Genomic DNA, 15,522 nt, shown 5'->3' on the forward strand with positions numbered 1-15,522 from the left:
AATATCTTGCAACACCGGCTACAACAGTGTTATGCAAATGCCTCTTCTCACTTTCTGGTGCTGTAAATAAGAAGAGGCCAGCATTATCTCCTGTAAATGTAAACAAACGTGTTTGGCTTAGTGTTTGGCTGAACAAGGAAGTAGGATTGAGTGGACTTGTAGGCTCTGAAGTTTTACATTGTTGTTTTTGAGTGCAGTTGTGCAACCAAAAAAAAAAAAAATCTACATTTGTAAGTTGCACTTTTGCAGCAAAAGAGATTGCACTGCAGTACTTGTATGAAGTGAACTGAAAAATACTATTTTTATCATTTCTACAGTGCAAATATTTGTAATGAAAATATACACTTAGATTTCAATTACAACACAATACAATATAAGAAAATGTAGAAGAACATCCAAAATATTCAATAAATTTCAATTGGCATTCTATTGTTTAACAGTGTGATTAAAACAGATTTTTTTAAACCCTATTTTTTTTTGAGTTAATAGTGTGAGTTACCTGTGATTAATTGACAGCCCTAATATTAACCACTGCTGCCAGCCTTTGCTATTTGTAATAGTTTAAAATCTCACCGGTAAGTAGTTTGCTAGTCTAGAAAGAGGTTACACACAAGGAGCACAATATACAGAAAAGGAGTATGAGATTGTCATTTTTTAATTGTTCTTTCTTGTGTGATATCAGAAGGCATGAGGTTGATCAGGCAGTGGAAGCAAAGGAAAATCCACCCAAACCATAATTCTCAAGTCATTTCTGACTTGCAGTATTGTGTGGTCACTTACAGATGTAACAATTCTAAGAGGTGCAGAATGGCAACCGCACAGTGGCTATGGGTAAAATTTCCACTTGTTCAAAAGTCACTGGTTTGAGAGAGTTCGCTTTATAAATAAGAATTGATGCATAAAGAATAAGAAATACCAATGTTAGTAAAAACAAATTAAACTGGTGGAAAAATGTTCAACTGCAACCACTGTACTACATCTACCCACGTACCATCACACAAATGATGTTTGAAAATATCTGCATGGATACAAGCCTGACATTGCTAGCTGACAACTGCTTTCTGTTGGTATTATAGAACAGAGATCCATTAGACGAGCTGTCAAGCCAGGAATAGATATGTTAGTGCTTGACTAATATTTAAAATGGTTTAACTTTCTATAGTGAAAAATACATAAACATGTGACAAGAGCTTCCTAGATTACTTTGTGGAGTAATAAAGTCTGTTACACTTTAGGTCAAAAGAAACATACAATAATAAAAATAAAAAATAAAAATCAGATTGTGGACCAGAGTTCATTTGTGTGAAGGGTTCCCCTCTTATAAGTTTAGGTAAGATTTTCAGTAGTAGATGCAAGTTAAAATTAAGCTCCCAAATACATGTGTAGCCCCCTAAGTAAGTAGTCTGCTTTTCAAGTGTGCTGATGGACCTAGGAGACTAACTTGAGCTGCCCATGTTTAGTATTGGCTTAAATATGTACTAAAACCAAATCAGCTAGAAATTGGTAAAAAACAAACACCAATCCAGCCATTTATAAATATCAAAACAATGCAGCACAGTGGCTGACAGTGAGTAGGCTCCTTCTGTAGTTACGTTATCAGAACACACTGTTATCCAAGACATACATGTCAAATGGCTAAAATTCTCTCCACTCCAAACTTCAGGGGTGGGGGAAACTGTCTGGGTCAGTAGGGGAAAGAAAATACTGGTGCACATGTAAGGATTGCTCCCCTCCCCTTCCACTCCTTGTGGGAGCTCAGCTTTGTTATGGGCATCTGGGGCACTGAGGGTTCTTAATGAACTGGCTGGATGGAAGGGCACATCAGAAGCCCACTGGTTCCCATGCATCCAGGATGGTTTTGTTTCTGTAAGCCCTTTCCCCTGCTTGGGGACCATTCTGCAGTGGGGAACAATAGCTACCATCCTTCCACCCTTTGGGATTAGTTGTTTCTGGTCCTTACAGTGGGCACCATAGTAGTTGCTTTTGGCCTGGAAAGAACACTTCCCTCATTGCCTGATTGGCCTGCAGCAACCCAAGACCCAGTGACTAGGGTCAGTTGTAAAGTTCATGTTCTGGCAATCTGGTAGATGTCCAGAACAAGTCTGCTTCCTCGATAAACCAGAACTGGATTAGGGGAAAGCATCTCTAAAAGAACGTGGAGAATGGGGTTGGGGTTCCCAATGACTGGTACAAGGGGTCAACCCCTCTTCCCCCACCTCACTAACCTGTGTACATGGGAAGGGCAGTACGGGGTCCCAGCAACAGCAGTGGGACCACTTTAATTGGGTTGGGGAGGATGGGTGAAGGGAGCCCTCACCAGGTGGTTCGGATTACAAAAGAATGATCTGCATCAGACAAGTTATTGCCAGATGCATTAATAAACTGTGGCCTAGCTGAACCACATTCCTGGTGTCCTGAACAAAGGAAACAGGCAGGAAGAAAGCTCTATAAATAGGGTTTGTGCAAGTTACTCAAAAATTTAATGTTTTACCCTCAAATGTCAAAGCTCTATTCTGCATTCATACAAAAACTGTTTACAGTCAACCTCTCTATTAGTTTGTTTTCCAACTTTAAAGCACAAAGCAAATCTGGCCAAATTTCTCCAAACCAGAGAGGCAGCTGCTCCTACCCAAGTTCACAGGAAATAGCAAGAAAAGTACACAGCATTTGACACATCTGGAAGAGATTGCATAGTCTTTGAAAATATTGTCCTAATTCCTTTCCCCCTGCTGATGAGATTTCAGGATACTAACGTGCTACATCATCTACAGAGGATTAGATAACATGTAGGCTTTAACTCTACCCATTCTTTTTGTCAGAACAAAGGAGAAATTTTTCAAGCTAGCCCGAAAATAAACATTTTGATTCAGAAGAAAGAACACTGTAAAATGTACTGGTGTAAACAGAGAAATGAACTGGAAGGTTGATATTTAACTTGGGAAAATTGGTATTTACTGTACTAGGTGACCAAGGTAAATTTAAAACGGAAATCAGCATTACGTGCTTTTCATGTTTGTACTAAGTAGTGAAAAGAAACGTCAATATAGTATCAGAGGGGTAGCCGTGTTAGTCTGGATCTGTAAAAGCAGCAAAGAGTCCTGTGGCACCTTATAGACTAACAGACGTTTTGGAGCATGAGCTTTCATGGGTGAATACCCACTTCATCAGATGCATGTAGTGGAAATTTCCAGGGGCAGGTGTATATATGCAGGCAAGCTAGAGATAATGAGGTAGTTCAATCAGGGAGGATGAGGCCCTGTTCTAGCAGTTGAGGTGTGAAAACCAAGGGAGGAGAAACTGGTTCTGTAATTGGCAAGCCATTCACAGTCTTTGTTTAATCCTGAGCTGATGGTGTCAAATTTGCAGCTGAACTGAAGCTCAGCAGTTTCTCTTTGAAGTCTGGTCCTGAAGTTTTTTTGCTGCAGGATGGCCACTTTAAGGTCTGCTATAGTAGTTTTAAGTAAAACAGCATGGAATGAAGGGGAGAATAAGTATAGAAGGCTGGGATTTGTACTCATTTAGCCAGAAATTTACTTGTAATTACATGCTAAATGACATGGATGAATACTATAAATGTGTAATTCTCTAATGTAAGGTGCAAAATCCAAAAGTAAACATCATAATTAGCAAAACAAAATGTAATGTTTTATTTGATCGCTCTCTCTCTCACAAGGACAATGAATGCAAAAAAAAATACAGATGAAATTCAAAGGGAAATGCAAATCAACTATTAAACATAATGAATTTTATTTTATTTTTTTCAGGAAAGGCTGGAAAGAAGAAGAGTTTTCCCCTGAAGTGTTAGTCCATGATCATTTACCTTTTATGTAGTTTTGAAAGATTAAGAATAAATGAACAATGTGACCAGTTTACATATGCATTTTTTAAAACATTCAGTATAGATACAAAATTGAATATAGCACTAACTTAAGACAACATAAATCTCATTCTTTTAATGTTAGCATTAAAGCAAAACTCCAATACAAAAAAAGAAAATAAAATGTTTTTCAAAGATGCAAAAATATATTGATTACTGGTTTTAACTGAGATTCCAGTTGTAGTAAAGAATTAAGAGGTCTATTCTCCCATTGTGTCAGAATCATAAGTCTCACAGACATTAGTGGTAGTTATGTATGTGTATGAACAGGAGAATGCACCCTTCTAGAGATGATATATTTTAGAATAATACCACTACTTTAAAGTAAATACTATCAAGAGCCCATTGTTCCTATTTTTGCTAGTACAACCTTAACAAATAAAAACACCCATAAAGAAAAAAGTTATTTCCAAAGTGACAATAAAAATGTACTCATCAGCTTCATTCTTATGTAACATTGGAGTATTTATTCTAAACAAGCATGGTAAGACAGCTATAAAAGCCCTTTTGAGAAATTTAAATAAAACAGATTGTGTTTATATAAACACAAACCTTCTTAAGTAAGATGATCAATGTTACAAACCAAGGAACTGATTGCAATTGCACCTATGCAGAAGTAGAGGCCCAACTACATGGATCCAATTACAGAATCAGGCCTGATGTCCCAATACTTGCTTGTGAAAGTAGCGCTGTCTGTCCCTTTTAATGGGACTTTCCATATGAGAAAGGGTTTTCAGGATCAGGCCCAAATTAGTTATTCAAATCATACTGTGAAAAAAGTAAATTGTTCAGATGGACATTTAAAGTTTTTACCCTCTTTTAGAATTACCCAAAATAAAATTACACTTTAACATCCAAATTAGCAAAAAAAAGTGTGTATATATATTGTCCATATTAAGATTAAACAATTTACAGTGAATGAGAAAATACTGTAGTTACAAATAAAATTTTGACATAATTCCTAAGAAGCAATCTAAACAGTAATCTATGAATAGTTATTTACATAGGAGCTAGAAGGGGTATTTCATTTTTAAATCAATTGATATTTTGGTCAGAGAGTTTCATAAAAGCCGATCAATACAGGTTTATTATGATCAGAAGCTGCAAGTTTTAGTAAACTTTATAACAAAAAGGTTGCATGTTGCACAATCATTAGATGAACCTAAATTATATTAAAAAAAACTAACTATAAGTCTGACCTGGTTAATCTGAATCATTTACTGTATTCCATTTTTACTTTCAATTTAATTTCATATCAACAAGACAATGGCACAAACATGCTATGAGACAAACTGCCACTTAAAGCTTTCACAAACAACAAACACAGATTAACCAAGTCTGACTGTACTTAAGCTCTATAATTAGACTGTATGTATGGTTTGTTTTCATTTCAATCCTATCCTTTAGTTAGCACATATGCAAATGTGCAAAAACAAAGGCAACACTTAATATAAATATTTACTAGAATGAACAGAACTGGCACTTAAGCAAAAACCACCCTGTCATTCATTTTAGAAGCTGTATCTTTTCTTCAAAACTTTGTCTTCTGTTTTTAGTAGTCTTCTATCTTATTAACTTGGAGGGTTACTGATCATCTGGAAATTTCACATTGGTAAAGGAAAGGAATGTCTGGTTGATGCAGTCTGAAGATAAAGAAAGAATCATACTTCAGTTCATCAGACTGATTACCTGTAAGCAACACTGATAATTGAGTTAAGATTTACAGCAGGGGGTGGGGGGAGCAGTTACTCTCCAAATCAGGATAACAGAAGAAAGCACAGGATTAAAAAAAAACAACCCTTAACTTTCAAAAATATTCTATAGTTTTTCTCTTGAAAGATTTGTGTGTATCATGACATTTTAGAGTTGTTAACACTGACAGGTAAGTAACTTTCTGTCCAGTGCAATTATTCCTTGTATTAAATCAATAAAATTCATTCATTTATGCTTGTTGGCATTTGTTTTGAGTGTATTATTTCAATTTAATATTTAAAACATTTGAACAAATATAAACTCTCTCCAGCTCTTGAAGAGCTTTTTTTCCCCACAGCCCTCACTGCGACGAGGTCAGAAGTCTGGGGACCAACCGAGCACCCATTGAAGTCAATGAGTTGACATCAGTGGGTGCTGCATAAATCCCGTCTTCCATCCCATACCAGATTTCAATCTCAGATGACAGACCAAACCATCACAGTTTCTCCTAGTTCTTCCTTAAAGCCACTGTGTTCAGATACAATGTATGCAGTTAATTTTTAGTACCCCTGAGTTTTAAAAGTTTTATGCCTGCACATATTTTATTCAACACCATAACTTATTTATTTAGCAAATAGATGCTAGAGGTTTTCATGCAGTGTTTACTGAACTTTTCCTTACTATGTAGAGGCCACTGTACTGCTCAGAAAATGAAAGATGTTATTGCTATGAAAAGAATAAAATACTGTAGTGTGGACACCACTAACTTAGGCTGATCTTTAAATGCCATATATTTCCTGTATTATTATTAAGAGTTTACCTTACTGCATAGTTTTGACAAAATGGCACAAAGTAAAAACACAGTACATTGCAATTTCATGCACTTAGATTTATTTCTTGATCAAGATCTGTAAAGCACAGCACAAGTAATTATTTTCCATATTTTATCTGTAGGTGTCTAAGTGGATGTCACCACCTTAAATAAAAGACCCATCATTTCTAGACTAAGTGTCTCAGTTTTTATTCCCCCAGACTTCCAATACTGTGTTGCTGGTTACTTCATACTGATCCTGCAGCCAATCTTGAAAAAAAAAAAGTTAAGAAAAATCATCTTTATTAAGTTAAATATAGTTTCTAAATGAAATCAAATTAAAAACCAATATCAAACACTTCAAGTTGTTCATGAAATAAGGAAAATGCTACAATAGTTACTTATGGACATGAAGATAGCGTTTAGTAATGCTAAAGGCAAAAGGAGTCTTCCTGTAAAAGATCTACCTAATGGATAAAAAGTCTACAAGATCATAAAAGTGGGCATGTGTGAAACTGATTAGTCAGCTAACTTAAGGTTATACAGAGCACAGTGTGAGATACATAATAAAAATCATGGCTCACAACTGGCTTAAAAACAGTCATGTACAGAGTCAATATGTCAATCAAATTTAATATTGAGATTGCCAGTAAGGAAGCATTGATATGACTGATGAGTCAAATCAGTTCACATTTGCTAATGACTCTATCCTGATTGGCTGTAGATTGATTATGCAAGATGAACAATTTTCACTTTAAATTTCTAAGTTTGTTTTAGTTTTAGAATCCTAGTTTCAAAAGAAAACAATAGTTTGACTTTCAAAATGTAGAGTTATAAAAAGCATCATATTTCTGAAGTACTTTCAGAAGGCATGGCACAACACAATTCTTTTTTTGCTGACCAAGATTTAATGTTCCTTGAAATAAATCTTGATTTCAGCTTTTTTGTGCTCAGCATCTACCTCTAGAGCAGTGGTTCTCAACCTATTTACCATTGTGGGCTGCATGCAATACTACCTGTATGGCCCCAGGGATGTCATGTGGGCTGTAGCTGTGTGCTGATTGGGCCGCAGGTTGAGAACCACTGCTCTAGAGACGCAAGTTTTAATATTAAATATTTACAAAAATGCTTACCTCTAATACAAGAAGAAAAATCTTGTTCTATGAGCAGCTGCCATGCTTTCAGACATGTTTCTGACTTTAAGGTAATTGACAAACCCTCGGAAGAACAGGAGGAGACCTGAAAATATTTAAAATACACATCATGAGAAGTGTTAAGGTACTTACATTATTTTAATGCAGCTAATAATCTAAGAAGTCAGTATTATTTGTATAACCCTGATCTTCCACTAATCAACTCATGAGTTGTAAGTCTCAAATTTAGTGTCTCGGCCCATTATATCTAGATATACAGATTATATAAATATGATATTCTAACATCAGGAAAGAATTTAAAATGAATTTCAGGGTTTTAGGTTACTAACCATGCAAAGTATCAACATAAAACAATTTTTTTCAAGTACACAAAGAAGGTTTGCAATAGTTTTATAGAATTGCTCTCTGTTTCTTCTTCTTTTTTTTAAATATAGCTTTTAACTCAGAACAATAAAACTGCAGCTGTGTCAGAAGACCATCTGAAATCTAAAACATAACCAGAAATATATAGATGTAGGAAAGTAAATGTACTTCCAGCCAAATAAATAAATAAAATTCTCTCGCAGGAAGATAATAAATGGCAGTAGCTGACGTTTGGACAGGTGAAGTTTTTTGGCTGGCTAAAAGAAGAGGCAGAGTGTTGACTGATTAACACAAGATTTGTTGAGCATTAGTTGCAAGTATGCTTTTTTGGTGCAAGTCATTTAGAAATTAACACACGCTTTCTCTAAATTATTAGAGCTGAAAGATGAGGGAGTTACTTATAACAGTAGGTACAAACTGGTCAGGTGGAAGTTATTTTTCAAGTTTCAATGCATAATTAGATGAACTCACTTTCATATGATGTTGATGACAATTGAGCAATTCAATGACAGACTGGACATTTTTTGACTAAAAAGACTATCAAGGAGTATAAGGCAGGTAGTATGGCCTAGGGGATAAACTATACTGGAATTCAGGAAACCCTGGCTCTATTCCCAGCTCTGCTACTCCCCTGCTGGGTGACCTTGGGCAACTCACTTGACCGCCCTGTGACATAAAAGAGGTAAGTAAACATTTTGAAATCTACTGATGAAAGTGGCTATTTAAGAGTTAGGTGGTATTAATAATTATTATTATTATTACAGTAAATATTGAAAAAAGTAGTTGTGAAAGGTACATCACACTTAATGATTCTGGTTTTAAAGCAATCTCTAACTTTTAGGCATTAAGAAGACACTAATACTACATCTGCCTATTGTGAAGTTTTTTTGTTGTTTGTTTTTTGCACTTTCTTCCATGCTGCTGGCCATTGTCAGAGACAATATAATGGACTAGATGGATTCTGGGTCTGATCTAGCACAGCAACTCCTATGTTCAAGTTGACGGTGCCCCCTTTAAAGCTAGCAAGCTTCTTTTAGAATACTGAAAAACTAATTTTACCAGCCCATGCATATGTTTCTCACTAGTATAGCTAAGCTTATATAGAGCAAGTCTACACTATAAAATTAAGTCAACCGAAGTTACGTCGACATACAGCAAGCAAAGTAATCCAATCTATTTTACACATCCACGCTATGCCTTGTGTTCGTGGTGCACATCCTCACCAGGAATGTTTATACCAATTTAACTGCTAGTGTGGGGCATTGTGGGAGGGTTTCTGAAAGGTATCAGTCGATGTAAGCAACACAGTGTCTACACTGACATTGTGTCGACACAAACTACATCAACTTAAGCGCTATGTCTCTTGCAGAGGTGGAGTTATTACGTTGGTGTTGTGGGAGAATTACATCGGTCGGAGTTACATTTAGTGTAGTAGATGCTTACAGAGTTAGGTCAACGTAAGCTGCCCTTAGGTCAACCTTAACTCTGTAGTGTAGACCAGACCATAATTAGAGATGTATGCTCATCTGAGGACTGAATATTTTACAGTTGTCTTGAAGTTTATATACCAATGGATCCCAAACTTTTGTGTTAGTCAAAACCACTACTAGCTCTGGGATTGGCACACTTTCTCCCCTCCCCTGTATACCAACAGGTTATGTCCCAATACAGTTACTGTAATTGCCCTGCTTTTGTTCATTCTCCCCTCCCCCACTATCCATGCCTAGGACTTCTGTTTCCTTCTCACTGTGATTTCTTTCCTGTGTCCCCCTGCCCCGAACTCTTGCTTTTTGTTGTGTAGAAATCACCCTACTAAAAAAATTGAACTCATTCACCCAGCCACCACCAAATGGTGCTAGGGGCTAGGGAAAGTTTTGCAGACTGTTGACTTTGAGAGTAGAGTTATGTGAATAACTTGTTTTTTGGTTCATTGGCAGTTCCAAAAACCTCTGGAAAAAATTAATTTCAGAACAACCCAAATCCAAAGTTTTCCTGAGTTTTCAGCAAATAGAAAAAAAGTTGAGGATCAAATTAAACATTTGTTTGACTTGAAATTAAATGTTTCATTTCTGGGCATTTTTAACCCTTTAAAACAAAAACAAAAAAGGAAATTTGGAAACAAAGGGCTAAATTCACAAGGGAACATTTACAAGACTGAGTAAGTAGAGATGCCCTCCACATGCCTAATAACCCAGTGTTCAGGGCATCCACCCGGGATGTGGAAGATCCAGATTGACATTCCCACGCTAGAGCAAGGATTTGAACCAAAGTCTCCCACCTCCCAGGTGAATGTCCTAACCACCAGGCTATTCTGTGGGGGTTTCTATCGCTCCCATTACAGCAGTTCTGCTTTGTATAAACGAAGTATTCATTCGAGCAGGGACTGGAACCTAGGTGTCTCCCCACCAATCCCTAAAGTGCGTACCTTGTTAACTGGACTAAAAACAATCAATCAATCATTCATTCTTATGTATTCTTTCTGGTCCAATGAACATTTAATTTTTTTCAACTAAACAATTCACCAAAATCAACATGAATTCTTGAAATATTTCAGTTGACCTGATTCTGCATTAGTTTTAGCCAAAACATTACACCCAGCTCTACCTAAGATCAGGTCATATGTTTTTGTGACTATGTTGAATGCTATAGGAACAGAGAAGTGAAGTTTAGACTGGCATTCTACTGCATGAACCTGCAACCATGAACGCAAACTGATTCCATGTCCAGCTGTGGGGGTTGTACAAGAACAGGAAGGGAGGGCAGGTAGGTGGCTTTCAAGGAGCCACAAGTGAAAGCTCTTTTTTGCACAGCATGTATATTGAGCAGCAGATCCAAGCTCAATCAACTTTATGAATTTCTCCCAGTTGGGAAACTTAGCCAGCAGTGTACTTTTTTTTAATTGTTTTTTTTTTTTTTGGGGGGGGGGGGGGAGAAAACAAAGCAACTCTTTAAAAACATCAGTATTCTTTTTTTCCAGTGTGTTGACTTTGTGCATTTGACAGTACTTTGTGAGCAGCCCGTCTGACTCTTGTGGGTAGTACACCACTCTCTCCAGACTCTAAAAAAAGAGAAGTATGCATGGGACAGGCATCTAACCATGAAAAAAAGAAAAGGCAGATGAGTGAGCCTGAGCATGTTTGATGGTGCTACTCAAAGTATTGTCCAAAAGATCCTTCTGAATATAAGCAGGACAGCAGAAAAACTTTCAGTTGTTTTTCCTTTTTAAAAAGGATTTTAGAAGAAAAGGACAGATCATGCCCTTTAAATGGTGTTCCAACCAGAAAGATTTGTTTTTTTTTTAAAAGTAGTAATAAATGAATAAAATAAAAATAAAAAAATATTTATGTCCCTTCAAGCTCACAGTATTCTTTCCCATGTTCTGTTAAGAGTCTCTACTTGACAAAAATTACAGGATCAGAATGTAGTCAATGTAACACATAGCCCAAGATATTAAAAAAGACTGTAATTTTAAAATATTCACATAAATTAATGTTTGGACTGACATAGCTATCCTTAGAAAGTGTGAATTCTGATTATTCAATATATCTAAAAGCCAGGGAGTGCCTTTCATCCCAAAAGGATTAAAAAAAATATTATAAGCATTACAAATTAAGGTCAACATTTTCAAACTTGAGAGAGTAGTTTATTAAGCTTCTTAATTTGTATCTGGCATCTAAACAAACATGGCCTGATTTTTTGTGTGTGGAGGTCGTGGGTACCCACAAGATGCTACTGAAATTAATGGGAGTTGCAGGTGCACAAAACCTCTGAAAAGCACGCTCCTTTTATATAGGTGGGCAAAGATGAGTTAAGAGTCCTTACTTTAGGAACCCACATTTAAAAATTTTGACTTAAAATTATTTTATATGTATGCAAGGAATCATTTCATCCACTGCTGAAATGCAGTCACCTCTGGCATAAAACATTAAAGCTATTTAAAGACCTGTTGCTAAGAGATTTTCAGCAATTGCAATTCCCATTGATTTCTGGCCCCAACAGCACACCACAACAGAACAAAAGCAAGTTGAGGATAAAAAGTGAAGAATACCCCTCATAGCCAACTGAAAGTGAAAGGGGAAATGTTAAGTTGCTAGAGTGTTCCAAGGAACTTCAATGATCATAAAGAGTCAATATCTGGGTTCTACATCTCGCCCAACAGCATAAGGCCCCTAACATACTGTTGCTGGGTCCCTTACATCTCAGAGGAAAGAGTGCCACCTACTGATTCAGCAACATCAAATTTTAATGCATTTCTCCAGTTAGAAAATGGCAGGAATTAAAATAAATTAATGGTATAGACTGAACTCACACATAAGGAAAAAGCTACAACGGTATTAAGTTTATACATCATAATTATTTAACTAAAGCAGAGACAAAGGAGCAAAAATTAGAAATCTATGAAAGCTTCTCAAAAGTCTGTTTAGCTTCATGCTCAAGAAAACACAGACTGAACGAAAGTACTGTGATCAAAAAGCATGACGCCTTCCCCCTTGCCTGACTGAGTAATGATTAATATAATATGCATTTCAAAGGCAAAAAAAAAAAGAGGATACTTTCATGACTCAAAGACTGATTTTGGATGGTAGCATCTGTCATATCCCTTAAAATCTTCTGAGAACTTTAATGACTGAATATGTACAAGTTACACATGTAGATATTGAAAATTAACGCCTATAGCTAACATGTTTAATTTAAGTTTATAGTTTTAACTGTGTAACTCTATACTCTTATCAGCCATGTTATTTTTGTTTTAAAACACAAGCTACGTAATCTGCATAATTACAATATTTCCAGCATAGAACTCTGAACTGAAGATCAATAGAGGAACCAGAAATTCACACAGGAATAGGATGACAATCAAGACTTTGGTGAAAGAAATGGGGAAAAAAGCACAAAACAAGATTTTTAATAGATGGAGATAAAAAACACATAGCTTTCTAGTATTTACTGTAATGTTTTGATTTTTTGAACATATACCCAACTCATCTTTAAGAAATTCTCCACCAAAATAAGATTTGTTTTGAATTATAAAACTTACCAAGTACAAGAAATATCCACCAAAGCCAGTACTGTCCATTGAAATATCCAGTAAAGTAGTCTGAGAACTAAAACAGACAAAGATTAACCACAGTAATACACAACACAAATTGCATTTAATATTTTAAATGCATCTAGGACAAAAGGAAAAACAGCGAACAAGCACATTTAAATATAAAAAAAGGCATTGGGGTAGAAAAGCAAACAAGTATTTCGAGAAGCTGTAAAATACACAAATAGCTTCAGTGTTGTCTTTTTCAACCAAAGGATTTCCAAGCTCTCTTGTGAAAAAAATATTACTCATTTGAATCATCTGACATTTTCTATTATAATGAATTACTGTCAGCTCTTTCAATGTCTGCCATCCCAAACACACTACAGCAGCCTGCTGCTTTAGATATTAACACTAAAAGCCACATTAGTTTAATCTTATCAGACGGGGATGTTCTGCTGACCCTTCAAAAGAAGAGCTTTTGACCTTCTGTACACCCCCTACTGTTAATCGCTGCCAAAAATACCAGTCCCATAAAGACCCCCAACTCATTAAAAAGTCTTTTCATTTTCAAAGTAGATGCTCCAGCATTCAGTTCCCAGCAGTGAACTGAACACAGCTAAATGAACCTTGAAGTGGCATTTCAACTGTTCTTGTTAGTGACTATGGTAGACAGTCTTGTCTTCTGTCATGTGGGAATATGAACAGGCAGCTGGAGGGCAGGGTGTGATGGTATTGGAGACCAGTATCTTTTCCTTTACCAGACGGCATGCTTCACTGATAAAAAAGGCTAATCAAATGCCTCCAGAGCTTACTTTAGATCTCTCGCTACTCCTACTTCCAACTGTAACTCTTCTCTAAAAATTATTAAAACAAAAATAATTTGTTTAGTTGTAGTTCAATAATTTTCTGTACATTTCCTGTCCTACCACTACTCAGTATGCTGTGACAATATGCACCAAGAGTTTGCCTATATAGTCATTTCCAGTACATTTTGTAAAATAGCTAATTAATGTTTAAGTCCAGACATCACTTTTACTAAAATGAAGATATGTGCTCAGATCCTCACTTGAATTAAATCAATGGAGTTCTATAGATTTAGACCAGTGAGGATTTTGTTTATGATTTTCATTAATTTTTTTTCAGAGTGAAAATAATTTTCATTCATTAAAGTTAATTACAAAAGATTTCTGTTTCTAACAGCATTCACTCACTCCAAGAAATAAACAAAAAAAATCAAGGGAAGAGTCAGAGTCAGCGTTGGAATTGGGAGTTGATAGCTGAAACCGTTATAGAAGTGTCTCAAATCCATATCTCATGGATTCCTAGGTGGTTAGCATCAGTTGCGTCAGACACACAGAATCATACAAATGCAGATTGGAAGGGACCTTAGGAGGTCACAAATCCAACCCTCTGCACTGAGGCAGGACCAAGTAAACAGACCATCCATATGCAAGAAACCCCATTGTAGGCTTATTTTGAATAATCTCAGAAGATCCTCCTAATTTCTAACAAGGATGAGATTCTGACACACACACACTCCCATCCTGGCCTTTCTACACTAGGTAAAAAGAACCAAAACGGCATAAAAGGACTCAAAGTCCCGAATCAGCCAAGAGAAAATTTCCCTGGCACAGAAAGTGAGGGAACAGCTATAGGCTGTCTTTCTCAGACGCCGCTCACAAGTACTGGAGAGGAGACATGGCTAAGATGGGTGGGACATATTAGGGAGAGGCCACAACATATAGTGCTACAGAGATTCTTGGCAACGATGCAGCATTCAAGGCAGCCAAATAAGGTTGTCATAAATTAGACAATCCTCCAGGGCTGAATTACATCAATAGCTGCTGCAGCCCCTAGAACAGCCCAGAACTAGCAGGGCACAAAAGATGGCTTAATGCCTTAGTCTCCACCTTCCTTACATTGCGCTGAAAGTTCTGTGCTGTGCCTCTAAAGAGGTGCTGCAGTTTCACAGATTCATAGAGTTTAAGCCCAGAATTGACTATTAGGTCATCTAGTCTGCCCTGCCTATCACAAAATATTAAATTGCTCCCAGTTAACCCTGCATCAAGCCTGGTAATTTGTGCTGTGCTAAAGCATATCTCAGCAGATATCTGATATCATAGAACAGTATCCAGAGCAGACATCAAGAGAAGAAGAATCTCCCATTTCCTTTGGTAGTTTGCTCCAGTGGTGAATAATCCTCACTGTTAAAAACATGCCTTTTTTCTATTTTAAATTTGTATGGCTTCAGTTTCTAGCTTCTTGTAGTAGGAAAAGGCATAACATTAAAAGGACCTTTCATCGGTATCATTTTCTCCCCATGAAGATACTTATACACTAATCAAGGCACCTCTCAATCTTCATTTTGATAAACTAAAGAGACTGAGCTCTTTAAGTCTCTCACGGTAAGGCATTTTCTCCAATCCATAAATCATTTTTTTGCAGGTCTTTTTTGCACATGTGAATTTTTCAAAATCCTTTTTTAAAATGTTAACAGAACTGGATACAGTATTCCAGTATCATTCTAGTTATTCTTGTTATCCATAGAAAATATTCAAATCTTTTTTGAATCTTGACAAATTCTTGGCTTCAA

General features: G+C 36.4%; 1 protein-coding gene across 4 annotated transcripts in view; it reads right to left on the reverse strand.

Moving 5' to 3' along the window:
• Nucleotides 1–3,723: 3,723 nt before the first annotated feature.
• The window catches only part of NDFIP2 (Nedd4 family interacting protein 2), an 83,470-nt gene continuing 71,671 nt past the window's right edge, over nucleotides 3,724–15,522 (reverse strand). For 3 of the 4 annotated variants that reach the window (XM_050951466.1, XM_050951446.1, XM_050951476.1), the window contains 3 exons: nucleotides 12,936–13,002; nucleotides 7,514–7,619; nucleotides 3,724–5,520 (listed from right to left, as the gene is read on the reverse strand). In XM_050951466.1, coding sequence (XP_050807423.1) covers nucleotides 7,516–7,619; nucleotides 12,936–13,002 — 171 coding nt within the window. In that variant the 3' untranslated portion in view covers nucleotides 3,724–5,520; nucleotides 7,514–7,515. Of the gene's footprint in view, nucleotides 5,521–6,443; nucleotides 6,651–7,513; nucleotides 7,620–12,935; nucleotides 13,003–15,522 lie in introns of those variants that run through there. The other variant, XM_050951455.1, reaches the window with a different exon arrangement.

The sequence above is a fragment of the Gopherus flavomarginatus genome, chromosome 1, assembly GCF_025201925.1.
Source record: "Gopherus flavomarginatus isolate rGopFla2 chromosome 1, rGopFla2.mat.asm, whole genome shotgun sequence".
Taxonomy (NCBI): Eukaryota; Metazoa; Chordata; order Testudines; family Testudinidae; genus Gopherus; species Gopherus flavomarginatus.